General features: G+C 41.2%; 1 protein-coding gene across 2 annotated transcripts in view; it reads right to left on the reverse strand.

Moving 5' to 3' along the window:
* The window catches only part of crebbpa (CREB binding lysine acetyltransferase a), a 54,462-nt gene that overhangs the window by 18,030 nt on the left and 8,560 nt on the right, over nucleotides 1-27,872 (reverse strand). Inside the window, exons 2-12 of one of the 2 annotated variants that reach the window (XM_032543551.1) lie at nucleotides 17,848-18,539; nucleotides 12,499-12,678; nucleotides 9,400-9,655; nucleotides 7,855-7,968; nucleotides 6,312-6,572; nucleotides 5,888-5,987; nucleotides 5,544-5,681; nucleotides 5,208-5,325; nucleotides 3,484-3,655; nucleotides 2,839-2,901; nucleotides 2,395-2,516 (exon numbers count right to left, since the gene is read on the reverse strand). In XM_032543551.1, the coding sequence (XP_032399442.1) occupies nucleotides 2,395-2,516; nucleotides 2,839-2,901; nucleotides 3,484-3,655; nucleotides 5,208-5,325; nucleotides 5,544-5,681; nucleotides 5,888-5,987; nucleotides 6,312-6,572; nucleotides 7,855-7,968; nucleotides 9,400-9,655; nucleotides 12,499-12,678; nucleotides 17,848-18,539 (2,216 nt within the window). The remainder of the gene's footprint in view (nucleotides 1-2,394; nucleotides 2,517-2,838; nucleotides 2,902-3,483; nucleotides 3,656-5,207; nucleotides 5,326-5,543; nucleotides 5,682-5,887; nucleotides 5,988-6,311; nucleotides 6,573-7,854; nucleotides 7,969-9,399; nucleotides 9,656-12,498; nucleotides 12,679-17,847; nucleotides 18,540-27,872) is intronic. The other variant, XM_032543560.1, reaches the window with a different exon arrangement.

Genomic DNA, 27,872 nt, shown 5'->3' on the forward strand with positions numbered 1-27,872 from the left:
TCAAAACCCACGTTCCATCCAGAAAAACCTGGCAGACACTGGAGTTGTGGTTCACCATTCCACTATAAAGAGATGCTTGTACAAATATGGTCTTCATAAGAGTCATCAGAAGAAAACCTCTTCTACGTCCCCACCACAAAAATCAGCGTTTGAAGTTTACAAATTAACATCTAGACAAGCCTGATGCATTGTGGAAACAAGTTCTGTGGACCAATGAGGTTAAAATAGAACTTTTTGGCCAGAAAGAGCAAAGGTACGTTTAGAGAAGAAAGGACACAGAATTTAATGAAAAGTGTTAAGCATGGGGCTGGATCAATCATCAATCAAATTTCAGCAAATTTTGGACATTAACTTGATGCCATCTGTGAAAAAGCTGAAGTTAAAGAGAGGATGGCTTCTACAAATGGATAATGATCCTAAACACACCTCAAAATCCACGGTGGATTACATCAAGACGCGTCGTCAATCTCCTGACCTCAACATAATTTAAAATCTATGGATAGGCCTTAAAAGAGCAGTGCGTGATAGACAGCCCAGAAATCTCAAAGAACTGGAAGACTTTTGTAAGGAAGAATGGGAGAAGAGACCTCAAACAAGAATTGAAAGACTCTTGGCTGGCTACAAGAAGCGCTTACAAGCTGTGACACTTGCCAAAGGGGGCAGAACAAGGTATGAACTTGGCCGGGTGCCCAAACTTCTGCAGACACCATTTTTTTGTTTTTGGTTATTTTGAAAGTGTAAATGATGGAAATAAAAAATAACTTTTTGTGACAAATTATACGATTGTCTAATCTGTCAATTGATGCATTTAGGAGATTTTTCCATCTTTTCTTGGCTTCTTTATGGACATTAATACAAATATTTAACTGGGGTGCCCAAACTTTCAAGCCCCACTGTAGGTACACTTGCAAAAAGGTTGGACAACGTTGAGGATCCTTGGTCGCCCAAGGAAACTTAGTGCAGCAAATGAAAAACACGTCAAGGTTATTTTCCTTAAAAATCGAAACATGTCCAGTACTGATATCAGCTCTGAACTGGCAGAAACCAGTGGGACCCAGGTACACCCACCTACTGCACTGGACTGATTAGTCAAAATTTAAAATTTTGGGCTGTAGCAGAAGGCAGTTTGTTTGCCAAAGGGCTGGACAGTGGTACAGTGTCTGCAGGCAACTGTGAAGCATGGTGGAGTTTCCTTGCTAGTTTGGGGCAACATTTCAGCAAAAGGAGTTTTTCAGGATTAATGATATACTCAATGCTGAGAAATACAGGAAGATACTTATGCATCATGCAATACCATCAGGGAGGTGTATGATTGGCCCCAAACGTATTCTGCAGCAGGATAACGACCCCAAACATACAGCCAATGTCTTTAAGAACTATCTTAAGCAAAAAGAAGAGCAAGCAGTCCTGGAAATGATGGCTTGGCCCCCACACAGCCCTGATCTCAACATTATCGAGTGTGTCTGGCATAACATGAAGAGACAGATGGATTCGATGAAGCCAACATCCACGGTTCTCCAAGATGTTCAGAACAACCTACCGATTGAGTTCCTTCAAAAACTGTGCAAGTGTACGTAGAAGAATTGATGCGGTCTTGAAGGCAAAGGGTAGTCACACCAAATAATTTGATTTGGATTCCTCTTCTGTTTATTCATTGCATTTTGTTAATTGAGGAAAATAAACTATTAAACTATATATAAACACTTTTTTATTGTTAGTTTACAGCATTTTCTTGTACCTGCCTAAAACCTTTGCTTTTACATAAAAAAATAATGACATATTTTAAATTAATAGTAATTAGTATTAGTTTTTAATGATTAATAAATCATCAATTTTAGCAGTGCCTATGAATGATTAATTAAATATATAATATGTATTAGAGCTTGACCAATATACATCAGCCAAGCTTATTCTCAGCTGATTTTAGCTCATCATAGATGCAGCAGCTTTACAAAGTATTCAGACCCCTTCACTCTTTGCACACTTGAGTTGTAGCCACTTTTACACAGGATCAAAAATGTGCACTAATGATAACCATGATAACCATAACACCTTATATTCCCTGCGGAAGACTGCCTATTATTCTGTACAAAAAAGGTCCATGTCTCTATCTCACACCTGGGTTCCCCAAAGCTGTGCTTGGCACAATCTGACTCAATGCTACACTGTGTAGCGCAATACACTTTTTTTTCTTCTTTTTTTACAAGTTACCTGCTTCTACTAACCGCAGGTATTTTGCTTGTCCACCTGGTGCGGTGACTCTTAAAATTCACCAGCTCATTTTAAATAAGCCTCAGATAGCTTGTGTGAATTTGCCAGCGACTGTGTGTTAACTCATGTTACTTATATGCCTCTGTGTGTGTGTGTGTGCGCCCTCCCCCCTGCCCTCCTTACTGCTGGGACGGAGCTCATGTTAATTTGCGGTTGGTGGTTCATAGGTGAGGCAGCTCGGGCTCCCATTGGTGTCTGGGATATCCCGGCATTGGGCAGAGCCATGTGGTTAAACTGGTTGATTCCTGTAAAGAAGAGTGGACCAATGTTCAGCGATGGACAAACAACTCAACAAGGAGTGCAGAAGACCTACGCAATGCCAAGATGTGTTCAACGTTTACTTTCTTTAAACTATTGTCTGTTTCCTTGCCTTTTGATGGCCTCAGAAGCATCCAGTGAATGTGTTCTACTTCACGGTTTATTTATTCCGACTTCCAGATAAAGTAGCTTAGTATCTATCCTTTTAGCTCAAAATCGAATAATCTTTTCTGTTACTCTTTATTTGCACATCTTTGTTTTCTTTGTATCTGAAAATACAATGAGGAACATGCAAAATCCAAGGTTTACCTTGAGAAACCTGCATGCGGTTCATGATCTGATTTGGCATGTTGGGCAGAGGAACAGGTCCATCTATAAAAGAAAAAAAAGAATTGAACAAAAAGACAGCTTAAGGCACATAATCAGCTATAATGAAAATACCCAAATAATGATTTAACACACTGCATGGTTTTCCATTTAAGGGCAAAATATTCTCAACTTTATGAAAATAATGCAAAAAAATCTAACATGATAAATGGCTGGATATTGTGCTATTTTCTGGAAATTAAATTAAGATGCATCATCTATAAATAAAATAACGGTATGGGAATGTTTTCTGTAGTGAAAAAAAAGTAGCTGACAAATCAAGAAACCATATTACATCGTTATGATTCATACAACCAGACATTAAAAAGGTATATCTACCTATATAAAGGGTATTGCAAACTCTGGAGGTCATATGTCAACTTGACCATACAGCTTTGCAGCCAAGGATAATTCTTTTTAGTATTCAAGATGGAAATATGTGAAACTGCATTACATATCAGGTATATTAAGGACACAAAAAGTTTTCAAGTTCCAGGACAGTTACCCTGTTCCAATAATGTTTTTAAAGAAACTACATATGTGAGCTTTTACCTGAAATTCTGTAAGCCTTGTAAACACTGTACTCACTCTGTGGCCTTGGGCCAAAGGCACTGGGCTGGGGAACGCCTGGCTGCTGGGTTGCCTGGGCAACCATAGGTGCCTGGTTGATGATCTGCTTTTGTAGCCTTGAGCGCCTCTTCTCCTCCAATTCCTTTTGGATTTTATAGATTTTCTCAGCCAGGAAGTGATAGTACTCATCCTGGGGAAAGAAAAGATGTAAGTGTAAGGCGACAGTAAAGTTGCCAAAAGCAATACGCATATTGTGTGTTTTGTGGCTATGCTAAAAAATAAAAATAAAAGCTTTCTGTTTGGGTGTATCCCATGTTACTAGGCCTCAAGTATGTGTAGAGTCAAAAATAAATTAATTAGCAAAATTATATTTTCCAAAAATGGAAATTAATTATGAGTTAATTATAAACAGTAAAGAACATTATGGTATAAACGACAAAGTGTGTAATATAGAAATGCCTCATTGTGAGATCAATGTGCCTACTTTGCAATGTGTGTAAAATTTCAAGTGACATTGGAGTGTAATAACTTTGAATTCGGTATTTCCTGTGATATTGATGTGATACTGGGTTCACATTAGGGCTGGGACGATTCGATGACATAGTCAAATGCATAGATTAGTAAAATGTGTTAACACAAATAATTTGTATAGCATGGATGCCTCCAGCAACAGCGCAAGTATGGATTTCTTGCAACACGTTGAGAAAAAGGTTTGCATACGGTCTTCTAAATTGTGGGAGTATTTTACTCTTATTGCCAATAACAACAACAACATGGTAGTTTGTGGACTTTGCTAAATGATCCCTGATTCAGGATAACAGCAGCAAAGCAGTGTAACTATACCTATACCTTTACAGCTTCTCCCACAGCTCACCCGTTTACAGTATGTCCTGCACTGACTCGAGTGTGAGGTAAACTGTGCTGCGTCTCCCCCATCGGTAGCAGTCTTCGATAATAGCACAACCAGGCTTGATTGTTTGAAATATCTCACGAGTCCTTTATATTATTTTATTTGTGTTTTCCTCCGGAAAGTGACTTGAAATGTAATTTTGTTAGATTGTTGGAATTATTTGATACATCAGAGGTCATATGTTGCTAAAATTGCACTTCACTGTAAGATTAAAGGGAGAAGAGCTTGGATGTTAAAGAGCTTATTCATTATTTTACCTAATACTGTTTAAAAAAAGCAAATACAGGCTACTATTTTTGCACTTGCTTCGTTTTGTATTCCTCCTGAAAGTGACTTTATCTTGTTGTTGGATTGATAGCTTACATCTATTGTCAGGTTGCACTACACATTCATTTTACTTTAACAGTGCAGTGTTAAACAATTTTAATAAATAGAGATTGGAACCATATTGAAAAACGTGTGTAAAATTAAAAATTGAATCGTTACATTTATCAAAAAATTGTTAGACGGATCGACTAATCGGAAAAATAACTGCTAGATTAATTGTTTAAAAAAATAATGGTTTGGGACACCCCTAGTTGGCATGCCTCAATATTTATCCTGAACTATACTTTACCTCGTATGCTAGCGTACACAGCATTCCCTATTCTGTTTTCCTTTTTTTCTGCAGCAAACAAGACCAGAGTCAGACCAACTGCAACTTCTGGGGCAGAAAAGTGAGGCCAATGCGGTAGTGTCTTAAACCAACATTCTATCCGATTTCCAGCAGGTTACATGTGGTCTTAAAAAAAGTTGAGTAACTCCTAGTTGAGGCCCATTTCAGGAAACCTACCCGGCTGTTAGCTGACTCGTACATGTCCCCCTCCACCTTTCTGGCGTAGGCCACCAGGTTCTCCATTCGTCGGTCCTTCAAAGCTGCCGGGTCAGGGGTAGGGAATATGGCTTGTACTCTGCCACAAAAAAACAGAATTTGCAGAAATTAATCTCTTCAATTTCTACTACTGGACTTCATCCCGATACCAAATAAGCGGACAAAGACGGATGGATGGACTTTAAAACTGCTTTTAAAATCATGGTTTGAAACAACAAGGGAGGGTGACTTTAAGAATAAGAAGACTAACGATCATTCTTGAACGGTTACAGTTCTCCAGCAGGAGTATGCACTTACAGTTTGTGTACGAGGTGATTGCGCAGGTCTTGAGTGACATGCTCATGCCACGCTTTCCTGGTGCCTGTGGCAGAGATGGGTGCTGCTGTTGGTAGGTTGCCCATCGAGCCCACAGTGGACCCATCTGACAGCAGCTGACTGGAGGTGGAATAGAAGGATGGACAGAAGTTAAAGCTTTTATTTCTGTGTTTAATATAGTGTCAATATTTTTCCAGGCAACTGCACTCAGTATCAGATCTAGTAAACCTGTATATGTTAAGTATCTTCCTTAAGTTTCCAGCAAATAATAAAAAAAAAAATGTATAGGGTCAAGGAATGCAATGTAGTTATTGGCTAGGACTGACTTGTTAGTGTTGAGTGCGTTGGGTAGGGAGTCCGCGTGCAGGTTTGTCTGTTCTGAAGTAATCCCGCCCAGTGTCGCACCTCCAAGAGCCATCTGTCGTTCTGTAAATACAGAGCGTTGTGAGCAGATAGCACCGCCTTGATTTCAAAACCAAGCTCAGACTATACAATATGACCGCCATGTCTACAACTGAAGATTACTCTATACAATAACAAAAACACTTCAAACAGCAGCTTGACAACACAAAGTTTTTTAAGCTTTTCTTTAAAATTTAAAAAAGTCTTTTCACCCATTTCGCAAAGCCTTGCAGTTTACAAGTAAATCAAAACATAACTGCATCCATTTGAGAGAGGACCCAATATCGTAAAGTTTCTAAAAGTGCACATAGAAAATATAGGAATAAAAATCATACTGTTTGGATTTACCAAGTGTATTGATGGGTCTCATCTGCTGTGGAAGCTGTTGTTGCTGGGCTTGTGTGTTCTGTGCACCTGCGGTCTGTCCTGGGGCCCCCCGGGCCTGCCTAGTGGTCTGGCTGCTGTAGGGCAGCCCAAGTGCCTCGTAGGCTCGCTGCATGGAGCTGGGGTCTATGGGGGCTGAGGTATTGATGGTGGGAGCACTGGGCTGACCCACACCAACTGAAGACATAGGGTTCTGGGGGCCCGTATTGGGGGAGCTTAGCATGGCTGGTGTGAGAGACAGAGCAGTCAGTCCAAAACACTTAAATACAATCATACTGAAAATAATGTCTGAATACAGTTTTAACTGACCATCTTGTTTACTCTACTGCTGCACCAGCGAGTGTACGCAAACAAAATACAAGTGTTGATACTATGCCAAGCCAATAAATATCAAAATAAATTTGCTTTAGTGAAAACACGGCAAAGCAATACTTAAGACAAGAAGTACCAAATACACATGCATTCACACTTAAACTTCTGGCAAATAAAGTCACATGGCAACATGATACAGTGAGAATATAAGATGAGGTTAAACACTTTAAACAGCAGTGAACTGAATAAATGCATAAATCCCTTCAGGGGACAGTGCATTAGCATATTTTTCTGGGTTCAGGCTTCTGTTTGGTTAAAAAAGCTCCTAGTTTGTGCAAAGACAAAAATGGGAGGAGGCAGAATGCTCTGCTTCTGTTGGCATGAGAGACACAAGCCTTGGCATCATGTTCTTTAACATGCAAGCTAAACAGGGACAGACCTGGGCTGGAATAATTTAAGTGATAAAAGATGCTGAGCAGAGTGGTAAAGTAAATAAAAATATGGGAACAAAAGTGTAAATAACTAATGTAAGTTATCTAGAGAGCTAACAAACTATTCTAAAAAAAATGGTGAACAGACAGTGAATCTGTGACAACAGCTTCATGGAGAGAGTGAAAAACAAAACAAAACTGATTTAGAATGAGGCAGAACGAGTGTCAAACTCTCTGTTCTAGTGGGGAGTAGCAGCAAACAGCCCAACAGCCAATGGCTCAGCAGGACAGCTCTGTTTCCTCCCTCTTTTCCTCCATCACAATCCTATCCCTCCTGTGTGTCAGATTACAAGCCCAGTAGCCCCACACTCTTGCACATCAAATGCTTTTTGTCATTGTGGAAAAGCACAAACCTAGAAATAAATTTCCTGAATGGTAAAATACATAAACATTCTACAAACAACATAACATACATAAACATCTTTGGCTGGTTTCAGGAAAGCCACAAGCAGTTATTCTAATTCTTTCTGAGGCGGTCACTATGAACTACTAGAATTCAATACTCTAACATAATCTCTCGTAATGACTGAGATCAAGACTGGGGCCTTTGTAAAACGAGCACAGAGCTTGCCATGTCTCGAGTTCCTGCTTTTTCAACCTTCTTAATGGAAGTAATGTGGCCTTCCGTTTGGTGTCTGTGGTGACGTTGAGAGACTTGACAATGGTCAAGCGAATGCGGGCCAGAGCCTGCTTCTTGTACTTACGCTGCTGGGTCCGCTTGTCGCTGGCGTTCTTCAACGGCAGGCAGACAGGACAGTCGTGTCGTGTGCAATTTTTCCAGTGGGAGATGATCTGCCTGGACGACGCACAGTGAGCCACTGCAGACAAAAAGAGAAACAGGGCTTAGTCTTGACGCTGACAGTTTTCCGTATTTGGTCACCACCGAGAAATAAGCCCTGGGAATGACAATTTTCACATTTACCCCGGAAACAATCGCTGTTCTTTCAACACTTTTTATGTTTAGCTTTGTTTTGTTTTGTTTTACATTAAAGTGTGTACACGTGACCAACATGGTTGTTTTTCTTTAGCAGCTTTTCACTTGTTCTTGCAACCCCAAGCAGCAGGTACATTTTTCCCAGCCCAACATAACACCGTATTTTTGTAAAATATCTTTTAGTCATGAGTTTCCACTCTTGGAAGTCTGTTGGTTTGGCCCAGTGGAAAGGGAACTATACTATATCTCCTGATGCATGACTGAACAAACTGAGGATCTCATTTCAATTGTTGTCATGCTAATATCTAATCACTAACTGGCTAAAATCAGCCTTGCACTTTTTAATATGACCATATTTACATGTACAATTACTAGCTGGATTTAAGCTTCAAAGGGCTATGTAAATATAATCAGAAATAAACTTTGTTATCTTTGTAAGGACCCCAATACTACTGGCAAAGACTTAAACATAGCAGGACTATCATTTTGGTGTTTTTTGTCCATTCAATGTGCATTAATCAACAAAGGAAAGAGCTCAGATTGAGGCCCAAAGCTTGTCATACCAGACTCCAAGGTCCCTTAGGTGAAAATGAACTTAGCTAACAGATCTAAAACCTTAGAGGTGATAACTATTATTAAAGGTTATTTCAATGGCACAGAGAAGCACTGAGGGGTAGGGCTAAGACCGAGGGCTGTATACCCCTCGAAATCAAGTGAGGACCCGAGCTTACTTGTAAACGAGGGCTGTTGTACAGCAAGCAACAATGGCTGCCGCATCGACCAGAGAGACCCATCAATGTAAGTATTGCGCTAACGTTGATTTGAACAGTCCCGCATTTCTCTGCCTTAAATGGACTGTATACATCACATAGACTGTATATATTAATCTTAACGATGTATAATACATCGCTACATGCTTTACATATACCGCCCTGTATCACACAGGGACTCCGGAGGAAACCCAACAGCTGATCCACTTTCGGGCTGAAAACGAGCAGAAGTTTCTTAAATACTGTGTTCATGTTTTACCCATTCATTATTGCATTGGTACTGTATTATTGTAATCATTTGTAATTAGGTCCTGTACCTATATTGTTGTTGGTTTTGATACGGGACACTGATTAAGTGGGGGGGAGGGGGGTTACTGGCCAACAGGCTTCAGACTGGTTCTCATTTAATAATCAGAATTCTCATTTAATAATCTAACCCAACAGCAGCAAAGTCTCAATCAATAAAAGGGTTGATTTCTACAAACTTTACAACCTCAGGAAATTATCAATTTGATTTCATGATTCTATCAAATGCTCCAACTCACCCTGGCAAGACTTGCCGGCCTGGCAGTGTGTCATGTGGTTGAGGACGTTCTTCATGGTGCGGCAGTGAGGCAGGGCGCAGGCCCTCACCTCCCCGTTGGCCTGCTCCCGACGCTGGCACTTGTGTGCGTGAAGCAGCAAGACCAGCTGCTGCTGGATCAGCTTGCGCTTCTCTGGGTCGGCTGTGGGGCCAGCCGAAGGCACAGCCACACCTCCGCCACCGGCCAGTTGGAGCATTGCCGCCTGCTGCTGAGGCTGCTGAATGGTTGACAAAGAAAAAAAAAAGACATATGTCAAAGTTGTAATGGGTTAAAACATTTTTGATTGCAGGCGTGTCAATACCACAGTTGTCAAATTATTGGCAAAATGGCAAATTCTTGTCAGTCACTTAAGGAGGTTAGGTACAAAAATCAGTATGTCAGAGACATGATATATTGTGTATTTGTACAGAACAGTTGAGGTACACGGGGGGAGGGGGGCACTGCGCAGCACACAGAATACACGGTATGTCGACTGTTGCACGGAATGTGGAACCAAAGTTAACAAGCACGATTTTGCCCAAAAACACTTAGCCGTATCCTGTGAGCATTATTTTCTCCTGCTGTACCAAACTTATAGCAAACCGTGACTACTTAACCCAGTATAAACTGAACAGTGACTTCTAACAGCGCATTGTTAGTGGTTGTGGTTGTTAGCGGTGGAATAAAACCAAGTACATTTACTCAAGTACTATATTTGTATTTTTATTTAAGTAGTTCCATTTTCTGCTACTTTATACTTCTTCTATAGATTGTCAGTGTGTTTCCTTGGCAGATTCACTCATGGAGACAATAGACCAGAAACTATATTGTGAGCCAAATGTGGAGCTCCACACAGCTCTGAACAGTCCAATTGATTAACGTTATAATTATTTACAGGCTAGGGTTAACATAGGCACCAAAGGGAAGCTGCCTCCTTTCTCAACCAGGCAGCTGCCAAATTGGTCCAAATATCAAAAGCTTGACCAGAAAGACACAGCTGTAGTACATTAGCAGTGTAAACATTAACACCGGTATTGTCACAAGTTTATTAACTGGTGGGAAAATGTCCTCACCGTAATATCCTTATTCTCAAATATGACAGTTTACTGTTCATACCTCCACCCAATGTCAAACACAAAATGTAACAGTGTTTTGTGACAAATGCCTGCGCTATATGCTTAAATAAATACAGAATTTTAATTAATATATCTGGCATTCTATTGGCAAAGGACAAAAAAGCATTAAATATACAGAGCAGAGAGCAATGTTTTTAAATGGATTTTTTTTTATTTAAATATACCAATACAACAATGCATGTGTATGGAATATGACAACTATGGCAACTGTTAAAAAATGATGGAGTTAAAAAATAAAAACTTATTATAATTTAACTTATTATAAATAATAACAGAGGTACTTGGGGACCTGTTGTACAAGTATATTGTGGAGTTTGCTGATGAGTATATTTTTCTTTTTAAATAGAATTGTATGAATTATGTAGATATTGTGGGATATTTATATGATTTTAGCATATAATCATTAAAAATGCGGTGTCAAAATAACAAGAAAATGATTATGTATTTCAACAAAGAACTTAAACTTTAAACGTTTTTAAACAACCTTTAAAGACATTAAAAGTATAGATTTCAGAGTTTACGAGGTGAACCAGAATGTAACTATAACCTATTTCCAACCAGGTAGTTACAGGGACGTAGTTATAGCAACAGTCCACATTCAAACAGTACTACTAACTACTGTCGCCCAAAAATGTTTTTTTTTTTTTCCATTTGCACTGGCCAAGTTGTCCCAGGAACTGGTAGGAGGGGTAAGGGAGTGATCCAAGCACAACTATGTAACATCGTTACATTAACACCGTGAGTGAGTGAGTCAGCCAGCTTGTGGGGTTTAACTCCAAAAAGACAGTTAACCACAGATTCCCGTTGATCTTATGATGGACATGCGTTGTGATATTTAAACAAACAATCCATCAACGGCAAAATTCAAGCCTCTTATTTATGAGACCAGTCTGAGAGACCTCCAGTTTACAGCTGGGTCTCCAAGCATGACCGTCCAAGCAACGCGCTAGCAGCCCCATCAGGCGCTAGCTGGCTGTCGCATCACTTTATGGAGCTTCTCAACTCTGAAAACTTTGAAGCAAATTGTGAATTTGTCAACGATTTTCACAATACTGCCTATATTCTACATCTAAACAGTTAATTTCTGCCTAAAATGTTCTCAGAAATGTATTTAGTGTTGAATAAGATGGTGAAAATTGTTAAAATTGTCCTGTTGTTGGTATCTGTGTACTGGAAACCGAACTCTCATTGACCTAGGCTCCTATGCGGAAAAGGGAACAACAAAAAGACTCTGCCCTGAAGTAGGAGATAAAAGAGTTACAGGAAATGCGGTCAGAGGAACTTAAAAATCCACAAATTGGTTCAGTCGGAACTTGAAGGGAAAAAAAGGGTCCCAGGATTGTTATGTTCTAAGAACTGCAAAAATCCCTCTGGTCAGAAAGCGGCTATTAGGTCCCTGTTGGCTTCCACGTTGGGGTGGGCGAGGTCTACCGATTTGGCCTTTGTTGTGGCCCACTGTAAAACATCACAAAACCGGCTACGGTATATCCACCACCGTAGCAGAAAAATGGGCACCATGATGTCTGGATGTTGGCCATCGACAATGACATCATCGGACCAACTCTATCCTACACAATCAATTTTTAAGTAGATTGCATGTAGCTGGTGTCACCGCAGTCCTAAAAACGGAGGACAGAAATAAATTTGCCCATGAAGTAAGGGATTTAAGTACTGTGAAGTAAGGACAGCACAGCAGATAAACACTAATGTGCATGCTCACTTTGTTCACTTCACTGTTGCAGTTGGCATCGAGCTTATAGTTGTATTACCACCACCTTCTCTCAAAATGAGCGATACAGTATTAACATTTGTTGAGAGGTATGCCAAGAAAAATTGCCGTATTGAGTTGCCGTCTTGAGTGAAATTCATGTGTCTTAACATTTTCTAATAACATTTGTGTTATTATTTGTTTGGTAATGTCTTAATATGCATAACAAGCACTAACCATGTTTGGCACGCTAGTGACAGTGGCCCCTTTGAGCTCATTGGGGAAGGGTGACAGGCTGTTGGCAAGAGAAGCCTTATTCTGGAGCTGCTGCTGAGGGTTTAGCTGCTGGCCGGGCCCCATGGCACCCTGACCATAAGGCTGGGCCCCAAAATGAGCCCCATTACTGCCCGGGCCCATCTGGAAAGACAGACATATGATAATAAAGTTAATATAATAATTTTTAAGCATTAGCGTCACAGACTGACAGCACACACTATTTAGGCTAATGGTGCCAAAAAAGGATCCGCCTTTATTTCAATGGTAATACGTCACTACAAGACCCCCTCTGCAGCTGCGGGCCCGATCATAGTTGTGCCAGAATGACTGTGCTTGGTTTGGTCTAAACCAGCCCATGCTTTGGCACCATAACCGCTCATCACGGTACTAGCTATTTGCAGGAGGGACTTTTACAGCCCTCAACTACAGAAACAGTTCCAATCATTTCTATTCCATCACCTCTGTCACCTCCCTTTTCTTCTCAAGCTAGTCGGTAGTAGAGTTTGCAACCAATGGAACCATGAGAAACAGTTAAAAACATTGCAGTAGGTAGGTTACGGAAACACCAGGTAAGACTGTTTCGCCTATAATTGTACAGGCCAAAAACATTTTTTAATACCAAAAATAATGGCAAATACCCATTGTGTATCCCCTATATTCATTCAGTGTCGCACTGCTATGAACAATAACAACAAGTACATAATCGAGGCAACCGTCTCTGGTTAGTTCCGGTCTGTAACAGCAGGACAGTTGAACTGCTAAAGTCAGTAAAGGGAAAATAAAGTTGTGGGTAACCTAACGGCTACAAACAAGCAAGGTAATGAACAACACGCTAACATGCAGACGGATTCACTGTTATGTTTTTAGCTGAGATGGACCATAGAATATTTGGTCAAAACTAAGTGTTGTAATGTAGGGTTTTATGTAAAGTGCGCACTGCACCAGACTCAGTTTAAAAAAAAAAAAAAAACTTTTAAATGCTAAACTGCTTGTAAGGAAATCACAGAAATAACAGGTGAACCAGCTTTAAAAGTGACAGATGGGTGGTGGATCCAATTTTAATCAAACTATTTTTATATATATTTTAATATTGCAAGTCATTTTACAATCTCACTCCAAAGAACATTTAAAAGTTGGCAATGCTGCCATGGTGGAAGTGCAGAGAAAGAAAAACACATGCACCAAATTGTGCAATAAAATGTGTCGCGGTGCACTTAAAAGAAATTCATGTAACTTTAAAAAGTTACAGACACCAGTGCATATACACAGAAAAATGGAGCCCTAAATAGCTATGGTTGTATTCAGACGTGTGTGCTAACGCTGCAAATGAATGAGCAGGACTACTCTATGGCAATATTGTATTTACAGGAATTTTGCTTCATACACATTTTGTCGACACCATACAACGGCAGGGGTGAGGAACAAAACGGGCTAATCAGCAAAGTCTGCTGAAGGCATCTAGCTTTTGTTTCTCCACTCTGGCGTGTGACGCCAGCGTCTTCACACCCAGAGGCCCTAGTTGAATTTTTTTTTTTTAATTATTATTATTAAGTTTGCAGCAAGCCTCCTTACTGGAGCTGGGTACCGCTTGTAACCACAACCCAAGCTCGTTGGGATCCAACAAGCCGGGCTCAGACAGATATTAGAAATGTTTGGGTTTGATCACATCAGCGTGATAAGGAATTTGTTGTAAAATGGTACTGCGGCCCTTTAGTGAATCAAAATTGGAATTTAATTGTATATTTTGAATCGTGCGGCCCTAGAAAGCATAGACAGTATAACCAAAGTGGGCGAGAGAGAGAGAGAGAGAGAGAGAGAGAGAGAGAGAGAGAGAGAGAGAGAGAGGGGAAGCGGACATGTAGCCTAGATGTGACCGGAGCAAAGTTGGTGGAATAAGTTTAAGTTTTGTACACAGTGTGTGCGGAATCCGAAATAAGCCCCAGACTGAAATGCTCACAAGAAACGTGATTTTAACTAAGACGTAATTCATTTTTTAAGGTCGGCTGTGGAGGAAACAAGAACAACTGCTCTTATCATATGATTGTAGATTATTTTGTAAGTGCTATATTTGTGCTGGGATTGTTTGTTTGTTCATTTTATTTTTATTTTATTATTATTTTTTCCTTGTATAGGTCTATTTTGTGTCAATGGTAAATTGAGTATTTGGTTGGTATATTATTTGTTGTATGTTAATTGCTATTGTATGGGGTTCCCCATTTCACACGGCCTGCATTTGATCATTGCACCTTCTGAAATTGTGTTTAAAGATACGATGACGTGTGAAATAAACAAAACGATGTGTTTTCTGACAGCCACGGTCGGAAACAAAGCAATCACACAGTTGAATTTCTAGAAAAATTTACTATAACAATATATTAAAGGGTCTAAATATTTTGTATCTCAAGATTAATATTTAATTTAATTCAATTCAATTCTGATTCTTGAGGTCGTGATTCCCAAATCAAAATTGATTCTCCATTCAGTAGGCTACACAGTGGTGCTAATTTCAGGATCTGCTCCAGTTCGCTGTGCGTTCATAGAGGGGGGTGTGGCAAACTATGGCATGAAGGCAGAGTCAAGTGTGTATATGATTATGTAGTTTTTTTTAATAATTGAATTTGTTTTTATCGGTTTTGCTAACTTTGATGTCTCGCATTGCCAGACCTATCTCCACAGCACTGAGCTGGAGGGTCTGGCTAGTCCACACAACATTCCAGATAAGAGAAAAACGTGCCCCTGGTCTATCAGCATTTCTTTGAACCAATCACAATCATCTAAGTGCCAGACTCAAAATAGTCTCTGGAAAGACTTTGTTTTGGTGAAACATGTGCATGTCATTTTCCACACCTATTTATTCTCTGGGGGACAAAATTGATGAACTGATGTGGATCAGCTCTCTTAATTGGATTATGGACTGCACCATCACGATTTTCACAGAAACATTATGAAAACGGTGGCGTTCCATACAGCACTATTAAGCTAAAGGGACGCTATCTCCCTTGGTCTCATTCAGATGAAGTTGTCTTTTTCTTCTTCATTGGATTTTTACAGCAGCCAGCATCCACAATGTGGCATTGCTGTCACCTCTGAAACAAGCCCATTACTATACAATGACAATTCAGTCTGATACAGTGCCAATACCTAGGTTACATTGTACGGGAATGCGAGTTTACCCAAATCCACCACCATGAACGATGACAGCATACATTAAGATGTGAGGCACCAGGGGGAATAAAATCCTTGTTAGTGCCACGCTTTACACACTGATCTACATGCTGCTGCTCTCTCATCCACAGAGCTGCTGGAAGACCAGACCAGACTCAGCCATGCTAGGCAAGGCTGTATCCCTCAGGCTGTTGACACCGCTCCAACAGACCAGATAAAAAAGATCCAGCTGAGTCGACCAGACACTGGCAGCCTTTCAACACAGCTGAGCAGGGCGGACACACACAGTTGCACACACATAAACGCACACCCCCTCTGCTTTGCTCTTCCCATTCAGTCCCCCGCTCTGACACACTCCACACATCGGCAGGCAGGACAGCTGCCAAGTATCATCTCAATGCTCTGCTGCCAGGCCAGACTATTCAGCTGAGCTGCCCTCCCTCTTTCTTCCTCATCGCACTCGCCCTCTGTCATTCTAAATGATTAAGTGGTTTACAATACCCATTTTTCCCTACATGACTGACAGGGCAAGCAGCCATACAATAAGCCATAGAAGCAAGAGGAGTGTTCAGGCATATACAATAACAAAGGCGTATGGGGCAGGAAGCAGTGACAGCAGTCTATAAACAACACAAATGCCCTGAAAGAGATTTACAACCTATGATTAAAGCACAATAGAGGAAGCCCCAAACACTTGGTGTAGCGGTTTTCATTTCTAGAGCTGGCTTGATAATCACAGGAGACCGGTTATGCTTACAACACACGGCATTTCCTGCAAATGCTGACAGTCACGCTTCTCCATTAGCGTTTAATCTTTCTTGTGGTTAAAGCATGTGTACATACTCTTATTTGAGAATGAATCTCAAAACACACATTCACTATCTCTCTAAGTCTCTTCTCAGAAGCTTGCAACATCTGTGTGTGTTGTGGTTATGTATCGCTTCAGTGTCATGGCTCTGACACAAAATAGATAGCTTTCTACTGATTTCCTGTGAAACCACAATTGTGGCAAGCTAACACATAAGCAGCCACAGACAGACAGACAGACAGACAGACAGACCTTAAGACTTGATCTCAAAGATCTGATGTTTTTGCTATTTAATGTAGTTAACAATCAAACATAAAAGTAAATGTAAAGGTTTTTTTAAACCTATTGGATGCTTAATCATTTTAATCAACTTAAACCTCATCAGACTCGCCACATATTGATTTTCTTTTTTGTTTAGTATTTAAAATGAGTAAAATCTTTAAATATTGTAGAGTGCATTGCTTTGCTCAACCCCTCCTTGCCCCAACCTTCTTTCTCCCACAAACACAAACAATGGACCCATCTGTGAGTTAGTCTGTGTTGTAAGTTGTTAGCAAACATAGTAGATTGACAAAAAAGGGTCCACTTGAGTCAGAAAAACTGACTAACACTCCACATTACATACAATTACATGTCATTTAGTTGACGCTTTTATCCAAAGCAACTTATAACTGCTATATATTGGAGGCTGCACACCTCTGGAGCAACTAGGTGTTAAGTGTCATGCTCAAGTTGATGTATCAGAGGGAATCAAACCCAGATCTCCCACACCAAAAGGTATGTGCCATATCCACTCCGCCATCACCACCACCTTATTCATCTTGATTTAGTCAAGTCATTCATTCTAACCCCAACCGGCCCGTCAGACACCGCCTACCAAGAGCCTGGGTCTGATCGAGGTTTCTGCCTAAAAGGAAGTTTTTCCTCGCCACTGTTGCACTGTTGCTTGCTCTGGAGGAAACTACTAGAACTGTTGGGTCCTTGTAAATTCTGGAGTGTTCGTCTATACCTCCTCTATCTGTAAAGTGTCTCGAGATAACTCTTGTTATGAATTGATACTATAAATTAAATTGAATTGAAGGAGGGAAGAGGACTCACAGCACCAGCACATGTTTTTATATCAAGAGTCTGCACCCTTCCAAAAGGCTCAGATTCATTTTTGGCCAATGTTAAAATGGTTTCCAACCACCATTCACACATTTTATGAATGACAAATTAATAATTCTGTGAGAACAATTCATCAGCCAGCAACATGTTCTATGCATGCCTTGACACATTCTCACCTCAAAATGAACATGCACAAAGGCCAAAATGGTGAAGGAAAAAGAGTTACTGACCTTGTTCATGTTTCCTGCTTGCTGGGCTGCCCCAAGGGTCGTGTGAGACCCCATCTGCTGCCCTCCCTGGGTGAGTGTTTCCGCCAATGCACTCCCTGCTCCTGCTGGTCCTGGAGCAGCACCCTGCATTGTCTGTCCCTGGTACTGCATGCCCGCCACCCCTGCTCCTCGTCCTCTCCCAGCTTCAGGTACGAGACCACCATTCATCACATGGCCAGGTTGGGACAGCCCTCCCTGGGCCATGAGCCCAGCATGGCCTGGGCTATTGTTAGTCATAGCCTGGTTGAAGCCTGTTGTTGCAGTATTATTGTTGTTGTTCTGTCCTGCTACTCCAGTTGGTGTTCCTGCTTTTTGGGCCTGGGGGGACGGGTGGTTGTTGGGGGAACCCTGCCCAAGGGGGCTCTTTCTGAGTGGTGTACCCAGCTGAGGCCCCATACCGCCTGGCTGAGGGCTAGCTGAGTTCAGCCCTGAGCCTGTAACACTGGAGGTGCTACCTGCTCGAAGGAGCTCTGAGAGCTGCTTGTGCTTAGCGGCTGCATCGGGTACAACAGTGGTGCCACCTGGCCCACCAGTTCCAGGTGCCGCACCACCATTTGAAGGCATCCCACCCATCAGACTCAGATCTCCTCCATTAGGGATTAACTCATCTGGAAGGTCATTCTCCAGATCATCCCAGGATAGTGACCCCAGATCTAGGAGAGAAGAAAGAGGAAAGGAAATTAAGATTAATTTGATTAGATCAGATGTTAGAGATGTTCAAGAGTTGTAAGTGTGCAACATTGGATCACTTTGAAAATGTTTCAACAATGTGTGTCAGTAAGGAACATTCACTCTCCAAAGCCACACTGCCTTTGTAGTCCATCAAATAATCCTGTAAAAGAAGCATTAGGTGCCAAATATCTCTACTTCAATGTTTCTCTGTTATTTAGATATTGCAGCTGTGGCCGGCAGCACTGGGTCAAATCTGTGTAAAGGCAGCAACAGAAACGTTGCTGATCCGGTGGAAAATCAGGGCAGTCTGGGACTAACCAAACTTTCTTTTATCCATAACCGTAGTGCTGAAACTGCTGCTGTATTTTGTCCATTTACCAGTGTTAATTCAACACACAACTGTATGTGTCAAATCAAACAAGCTGTATTGCAGTGGCAATATTCTCTGAAACATTACAAGGCTTACAAACAAAACATTTTGTGAAGAAGCAAGATGTCAACGAGTGTTAAATAAAACCATATACCAAAAATAGACCTAGAGCTGGGTGATATGGGAAAAAAAATAATCAAATAACACAATATGTTTGACATAATACATTGATATTGATACTGTAGGGTTGACTGGTGCTTTCACAAAATATTTACACGACATTTTTGATAAACAATCATCCATAATGTGGATATAATGACTAAGTTGGTAAAGGTAAATAATAGAACACTACAACAATCTGGTGAAACATTTACTGAAAGGGCTGGATTTTAAAGATCTCCCGTAGGGCTGCACAATTAATCGAATTTTAATCGCGATCACGATTTGGACTTCCCACGATCAAATTTGCGTGATCGAGCGATTATTTTTTATAAAGCGTCATTTCATAGAACGCTACGGGTTTTTTGCAAAGCCAATCTCCCGCTCCGTAAAGCCGTCTGCTCATGAGCCAGTCAGAGTAGTTCACTGCACCCCGTGCAGCTAAGTTTCTAGATGTAGACAGTCACAGAGGACAGAGTAACGGGAGGAAAACTCAACAGATAGCAGTCGGTAATACGTCAGTCTCAAGGTTTACCAGTTTACCAGTAAACGCAACACTTTGTCCCATCTGTTGTTTTTCAGACAACAGCAGTGACCAGTGCTAGTCAGTGCTAGCGTCTGTTAGCTGTTAGCTCCTCTAGGACGCACCGGTGCTAATGTCCTCGCATCCGCTGCAATGCTGTTTATATGGATATGGTTTAATTTTGCGTTACATGACCCATTTTGTCTGTAAAGCCGTGTCTGTGTTGGATCTTTCTATGCTCTCTCGTCCTACTCTCTCTCCTCTTACTCTCTGTGCCCCGCCACACAGCGGCCGCTGGTCCACACTTCTGATATTTGTCTACAGTTTTAATTTTTTATCAACACAGCTGTATATTAAGTATGAGGGGGCAAACCTGTATTTGTACCAGTGTTTCCGCGGGTAACTCTGCTATCGCGGCCGCTACGGCGAAGAACACAGAAGAAGTTATTGAATGCAACTAACTTCAGTTGGTAGAGTAACAGCGTGGGAGACGCAGCTGCTGTACCGAGACCGGGACCTGGCCAGAGATGTGACCCATGGCCAGAATATCATAGTTAATAAAAATGCAGCACAGTGAAGATACAGACGTTTCATACACGACGTGTGTATCCGCCATTCAACCCGTGCTGGATCCGTTCATAATGATCAGCTGTCTCTCTGTGAGTAGCGTCCATCACACTCCCTCTCGCGGTTATAAATAGCCTATGCGACAATAAAATTGGTTTTGGGTAAAATCAACAAATAATCGTGAGAATAATCGCGATCAAAATTTTGATCAAAATAATCGTGATTATCATTTTGGCCATAATCGTGCAGCCCTAATCTCCCGTTTTTAAAGCATTTGAAAATGAATATGCCATCTTTTTAAAATTCTAGGATATATTCAAAGTAAAAATCGAAATCCTAACTTCACACACTTCTTAATTTAAGTTAATTGCTTTCAGCAGTATTTGTGGCAGTCATGTCTTAAAAGCCACATGGGCCCTCAGTTGGGCACCTACAGTAGAGGGCACAACCAAACACTGGGGCAACTTGCAGATGACCATTTCTTGGCACCCCAAGCACCGCGGACATGGCGAGCATAAACCTAGCTTTACTGGTCTGCTGACCCCTCTACAAAGTCCAAATGTTCACAAACACTCCCAATATTATAGAATATTAATGAGCCAATATGCTAACTAGTGTTGCACTGTGACACTTTTCCCTGCAGCACAAAATAAAAGAAACAAGAAGCAGCCCAATGATAAGAGCATGGCTACTGGCTGTGAGTGTGACAAGAGAGAGAATCCAGCAGCACTCTGGGTCCCTGCTAGGCGGAGGAGGAATATTTATGTCACACCATCCAGAGGTGTGAGCATTATGCTGAGAGCCTGCAGAGCAATGATTTGTTTGAGATGAAATGATTAAGACAGCAAGAAAAGGTGGGAGGTGTGTGAGCATTAGGGTAGTCTTTGACCCAAAAAGCATCTCTTTGAATTATCAATTATATTTAACTGCGCTCGTCCAGTCTAGGGAAGTCATTATTTTAATAATCACGTATTCTACCAATTATTCCATCGATTAATCGGATAAAAAATACTTTATTTTATTGAAGATAATAATAAACAATAGTTGTGTTTAGTTTTTGGAAAAGCTAAAATTTTGATGCTGACATTTCTTACAATATCCTCTCAAAAACTAAACATAATTAATGCATTTAAGTGCCATATTACATAGTTTTTAAAGAAAACATTTTCTGAAATGCAATAACAACCTCAAACATTAAACATACATAAACATTACCTTACCCTACCGCAACTTAACTTTTGTAAGTACACGTTTCAACCTGAGACTGATCTGTTTTATTTGTATATATAAATAAGTTGTAATTTCACATATTTTCATTTATATATTTGATTACAATGTCACACAGCTGTTACACACCTTTTCTGGACAATGTCAGATTTTTCCGATATCGTTTAGGCCTAGTCTCTAGATCAAAGAAAATAATTCATTCAGGTGGGTGAAAAGGGCATGATTTTAAGCCAACAGGTCAATTCGGATGAAGAGCTACTAAACACAGTAATAATAGATTAAACAAGCATGAAAAGATATTAAACTAAAAATGTGCAATAGTTTTTAAATAACTTAAATATTTTACAAACTTGAAGTGCCCATATTATGAAAAAAAACTCTTCCTGGGATTTAGGGTGTTATTGTGCGTCTATGGTGCTTCCATATGCATATAAACTTGGAAAAAAAACATCCATGTTGTTTTGAGTAAGATACAGATTTCTGAATGTCCTCTGCCTTTAGTCTTCGGGTGAGCTGTTCAAAATCTGCACGGCTTTCTACATCACTAGCCAAGATGAGGTGGCGAACCGCAGCACATGCTAGCGCTAGCTTGTTCTCAATGGCAAAACACTGCTACAACACACACTAGTTCACCATAATCTGCAAAAGAACTACTTACATGTCCCTGTTCTGCAGGTATTACACAAGTCCGCCCTCGTTTAGAAGAAGACTCCCAGCTAATATTGCCTTGTAATGACCAAAATTGCAGAAAGCATTATCTAGCTTATGTGAACATTACCTAGCTACTGTGCATGTGGGACTCCCAACAAAGATAGAATAGATGTCTCACTCTGTAGCTAAAACAGAGACGCAAAAACACTATGAAAATGAGCATAATATGGGCGCTTTAAAGCTATAATGCGTACAACACTGTTGACGCATCCACACGATACAAGCCTTACATGATCGCACACGCGCCCCTACCTCCTCCTCCAGAAGCCAAGGAGGGCACGGAGGATTAAAAAAAACACAAACTCTTCAGAAGAGGTAATTATCTTCACTCGAGTTTCTGTGCGAGAAAGTCACCGGACAATCTTCCGAACATAGCCATACCGAAAAACACAGAGAGGAATGTGTGGAGCCGATAGTCTTAATTACCTTTGTAGCAACTCATTTGGCAATGGCGTGAATGTAACGGACATTCACTAATATCAAAAAGTCACGCAATAGAGCTTTAAATAACAAAAAGGTCATCTTTTAAAAATATTTTTGCTTTGCTCAACAGTACAAATTAAATAAATAGCAAGACAATGCATAGGCTAAGAAAAATACAAATTCCTTTTTTGTATGTCCTTTTAAACATTGAGATTTAAAATGGGTGCAATATAACTAGAAATTCAATTTCCAAATATACTTCGTACAGCCTCTTCTCAAAGTTTTCATGCTCTGATCCCCTTTACACCCAATACTCACGTGACCATACACTACACACGCGCTACTACCTAAACAGACTGACTGGTCATTTAGATTCAACACAAAAGAAGCATTAATTGAGAACAGCAGGTGAGGGACCGCTAGTGAGTGGTGTCAGACTTTAGCATAACGGCTGTGTGAGAGAAAAGCAAGAGGAAAAAGAGATAGCAAAGACGATGTAGAGTGTGTTAACAGGGAACTATAAACACAAAGATTCTAAACACGTGGTGGCTTCATCTGTTAAAACTGTCAGTAAAGTGAATGGTGTTACAACGTGGAGTGCACAGAGTGTCACGCACACAACACACCTTTTTGTTTACTTAAATCAAGTGAAATTGCATTTAAATTAATCGTGCAGCCCTACTGGGTAAGCTACTGTTGTACAAGTCAGACCAATTACCACAACATTAAGGCAACGCAAAATACATAAACATCAGCTACTGCCAACGGCGCATGTACCTTTATTTGCCGTTGGCCGTATGAAAGTAGATAGGGCGGACATCGGCCGATTCTAATGTCCAGCCGATACATCGGTGCATCCCTAATTATTAGCATACGCTGAACGGGCTTGGTCTTAACGCTACAGGATTGGTGAAGACAGAACAGAGCAGACAGAGTGAGGCAGTCAGCCTCCCATCTGCCGCCTGCTGCTGCTGAATATCTTCATTGGGATTCAGTAAGAATCCAGCCTTTAATGAGGGCACTTGGCCTATGTACTTGCCTGAGTAAACACAGCCTTTAAGATCTCCCGCGCTAGTCCGCTGCCTGTCCCTGGTATCAGGCAAGCAGGTGCTCCATGTGGAGGAAGCTTGTTTAAGGCTGAAGGGACCATCCGTCTTTCCCTCTCTAGCTCCTCTCAGCCCCTCCTCTCTAACCAGCAGCCATATGGATGTTCTCAGAGGAGCAGCATTCAGTTAAACCACATGCACTCAAGCCTCATTTCTGAACACACACACACACACACACACACACACACACACACACACACACACACACACACACACACACACACACACACACACACACACACACACACACACACACACACACACACACACACACACACACACACACACACAGTGTGTGACTTTGCCCCAGGGCTCCTTGGCTGGAAACCAAAAATGCAAAGCAATGTTTGGTTAGGTTGCTCCACATGCAGTCAGGGGAGCCCCGACAATGGGAGGAGAGGAGACAGAAATGAAGTACTACTCTTCTCTTCTTACAGCCTTCTTTTTTCACTTTCCTCGCTTCCATTTGTTTCCCATTACTCCTTCCTTCCAATGCCCTTTCACCGAATTAATACCCCTTATTAGCGGACTGTTCACCACAATGTTCTCTGCTTTATTATATTCCCTGTGGATCCTGGGACCTAGCCGGAGTTGGTGGCTATAAATTCCTGCTAAAGCAGCCCCATCAGTGATCCAGACTGGGGATGTCTCATGTTGCACTAAGGTCGAGTGTCAGGCCTATAGGTGTTGACACACCAAGCAGACGGCAAAGAACTAGTGGTGGTAGGCCTGTTGCGATAGTCAATAAAGCAATTAATTACACGATAAATAAAAAAGAGGCTGATACTTTTTCCGGCCACAATGATTTTCATTTGCATGCTTGTTCGTTTTCCTCGTCTCTCTCTCTCTCCCCCCCAAAGAGACTGGATGACCACTCTCTCCGTAGCGCAATGAGGAGTGAACCCTCTAGTCACTTGTCAGCCGCATGGTGTTTGGGAAGGCAAGACTCTTGGCGTAGCCTACCACAGAGTGCAGCAAAAGAGCAGAGTGAGAAGAAAATGCTAGTTGAGCTAGTTGTGGAGGAATAAAAATAAACAATAAAAGAAGATGGAATTGGTTTCAAAGCCAAACGCAACGGCTGCAGTGCAGGAGCACTTTAGATTCAAACCAAATGACCGCAGTGAACCACTTAACCTGAGCGAGCCAGTATGTCGCATTTATTGTAAAACAGTAGCAACTAAACACAGCAACAAAACAAACATACATATGCACCCAACACAATCAACTGGTGGGGAAAAAAAACAGATGGGCCATCTCCCCGACAGTACACAATCACTGGGGCGTTTTAGTTGACAAATATTTTGAAGTGCAATTTTGTTAACATCAATTTTATTTGTTTTGGTTGTGTGTGGTTTTTCATTTCCATTTTATTTTCTGTTTTTGGTTGCGTTTGGCTTTTATTCAAGTACATTTTTTGTTGACAGAGACAGAGTCCACAACAATATTATCGTTTATCACAATTTCTGGGACAATTTTTCTTCCAGCTAAATTTGTTATTGTAACAGGCCTAACCCCCAATTTCCACAGGATGCGTAACAGCTACGGATTGGCTCCGCTGCATGATGGCTCCATGCTCCACCTTCCGTCAAAACCCACCAGGTCCGGATTTGTTGACAGTCTTGAGGACCCATGAGATTTTGCAAATTCATGTAGAATAGAACCACAATTCCAACAGTTTGTTTCCATACAGACGAGTAGCGAGGAAACAACTCTGGGCTGTGTTTTCAAGGTGTAGTTTAGTGTAGTTTATGATCCGCCGTGAGCACAGTCTATTTTATTTAGAAAATTAACCCAAGGTTTGTTTTTTTGTTTCTGTGCTCGGCCTCCTGTCCCGCACTGTCTGTCGTGTGCTGAATTGCTGCGGAGCTCTCTGGTGTCCAGCAAAAATAGAAGCTTTGCGTATCTGCTACGGAGGGCTGTGGATTGCCGGAGGTGGGGACGAAGCTGGGGCGAAGCTTGGGCGCAGCCATTCCACAGTACGTGGAAATACACACATTGACTTTAATGGAAACCTAATGACTCAGACGCCGTTTGGGAGCAGATCCACAGCCTTTATGCATCCTGTGGAAATTGAGGGTTAGCGGCGGCGAAGACCAACTGTGGCTTCGCCTCACATCTTCTCAAGTTTCTCACGTCTGTGTGTTAGCCAAAACGTTGCACGTGAACACATTGTAAAAACTACATTTGATGGCCAACTGGTACACATGTTTTGCATCTGGGGTAGAGAGGAAACAACTTCCCATTCCAGCAGGCGGCGGTAATTGTCATTTAAAAAGGAAAACCAAGTATACATACAACTGCTAATACACATAACAAAACAGCATTTGCCCTCCTGAATCAGCCAGCAGGAGGAAGGAGCCTACAGTTCCTCTGCTTTACTCCCCGCAGTGATGAGAGCCAGCCCTTTGAAATGGGTAACCAGATTGTCCATCTTCAGGGCTGTCATCGGTTTTCTTAACTAAGAACTCTCCCTGCGATGGGGAAGTGGAGGGACAGAGCAGGCCGCTGCAGCCTGCTGGCGAGTTAGCTAGTTTGCTTATTCCACCAAACATGCCTTCGTTCTACACTGGTCACATAAAAAGAGCTGAAAGAAGTTGGTACTAATCTAGCAAGACTAATGTGATTGCCTTCAATGTGACATGAGACATGTGAATAAAAAGTTTTTAAATAGAATTTAGTGGTCCGATTGAGTCTGTGTGCCCTCTCGACAGGCGTCTGTTTGCTTCCTCACTACCGCTTTTCTTCTTGTGCTCTAATTCGCTTAAAGGAACATGCCACCGTTTGTTCAAATAGAGCTTATCACAGTCTCCCCTAGCTGTAGAAAGGTGGGCCAAGATGTCTCAGTGCATGCATTGTTTTAGTGCGGTGCAACACCGGCAGTGCCACCGCTAATTAACTTCGGGTAGTGAATGGAATCCTATATTTAGAATAGATTACCCTTTCAAAAACCACAAAAACCTAATTACTTATTTTGGCCTGCGTATTTAGAACAAGTACAAATAGCTATGCAGATTAAGACTAGACGATTTCCTAGGCAGATATTGACTTGGGACTATATTGGGTGGAAGCACAGCCGATGGTTGCTTGTTTTTGTTCTAAACCTTCTCAACAATACTTTAAGGGTCCATGGATTGGGTCATAACATTTATCATTGGAAGGAGGTGAAGGGAAAAGATCTGATGAAATATTAATTTATAGTTATATGGATTACATTTTTCATATAATCATTAAGTATTTCACTCAAAAACAGAATTTTTACATATTACAGGTGACTTAATTTGTCAATGCTACTTGGATCAGCTATATTCATTTTTCAGCATTTTTACACAAACCAGGCTTCAGTGAGTGATGTAGGACTCACATTGCTTAATTATTGCATCCATATGTAGATTTGTCAGCACCATCATGTACTCACATACTCAATACAAGATATTTTTCAACTGGAAACCTCTGCTAATTGCAACAACTGGAGGGCAATTCAGCCAGGTTTGTCCATATGCGAGTTTCTTCGTGATGCTTATCGTGAGCTGATCACCACTTTTGTTACTCAAATATTTTAACAATTTAATTACATACACTACCGTTCAAAAGTTTGGGGTCACCCAAACAATTTTGGGTTGTCCTGAAAGTCCTTATTCACCACCATACGTTGTGAAATGAATAGAAAATAGAGTCAAGACATTGACAAGGTTAGAAAAAATGATTTGTATTTGAAATAGATTTTTTTTTACATCAACTTTGCTTTCGTCAAAGATTCCTCCATTTGCAGCAATTACAGCATTGCAGACCTTTGGCATTCAAGCTGTTAATTTGTTGAGGTAATCTGGAAAATTGCACCCCACGCTTCCAGAGCACTCCCACAAGTTGGATTGGTTGGATGGGCACTTCTTGCGTACCATACGGTCAGCTGCTCCCACAACAGCTCAATGGGGTTCAGATCTGGGTACTGCGCTGGCCACTCCATTACCGATAGAATACCAGCTGCCTGCTTCTGCTCTAATAGTTCTTGCACAATTTGGAGTGGTGTTTGGGGTCATTGTCCTGTTGTAGGATGAAATTGGCTCCATCAAGCGCTGTCCACTGGGTATGGCATGGCGTTGCAAAATGGAGTGATAGCCTTCCTTATTCAGAACCCTTTTACCCTGTACAATCTCCCACCTTACCAGCACCAAAGCAACCCCAACCATCATATTACCTCCACCTGCTTAACAGATGGCGTCAGGCATTC

This window comes from Etheostoma spectabile, chromosome 2 (assembly GCF_008692095.1).
Source record: "Etheostoma spectabile isolate EspeVRDwgs_2016 chromosome 2, UIUC_Espe_1.0, whole genome shotgun sequence".
NCBI lineage: Eukaryota > Metazoa > Chordata > Actinopteri > Perciformes > Percidae > Etheostoma > Etheostoma spectabile.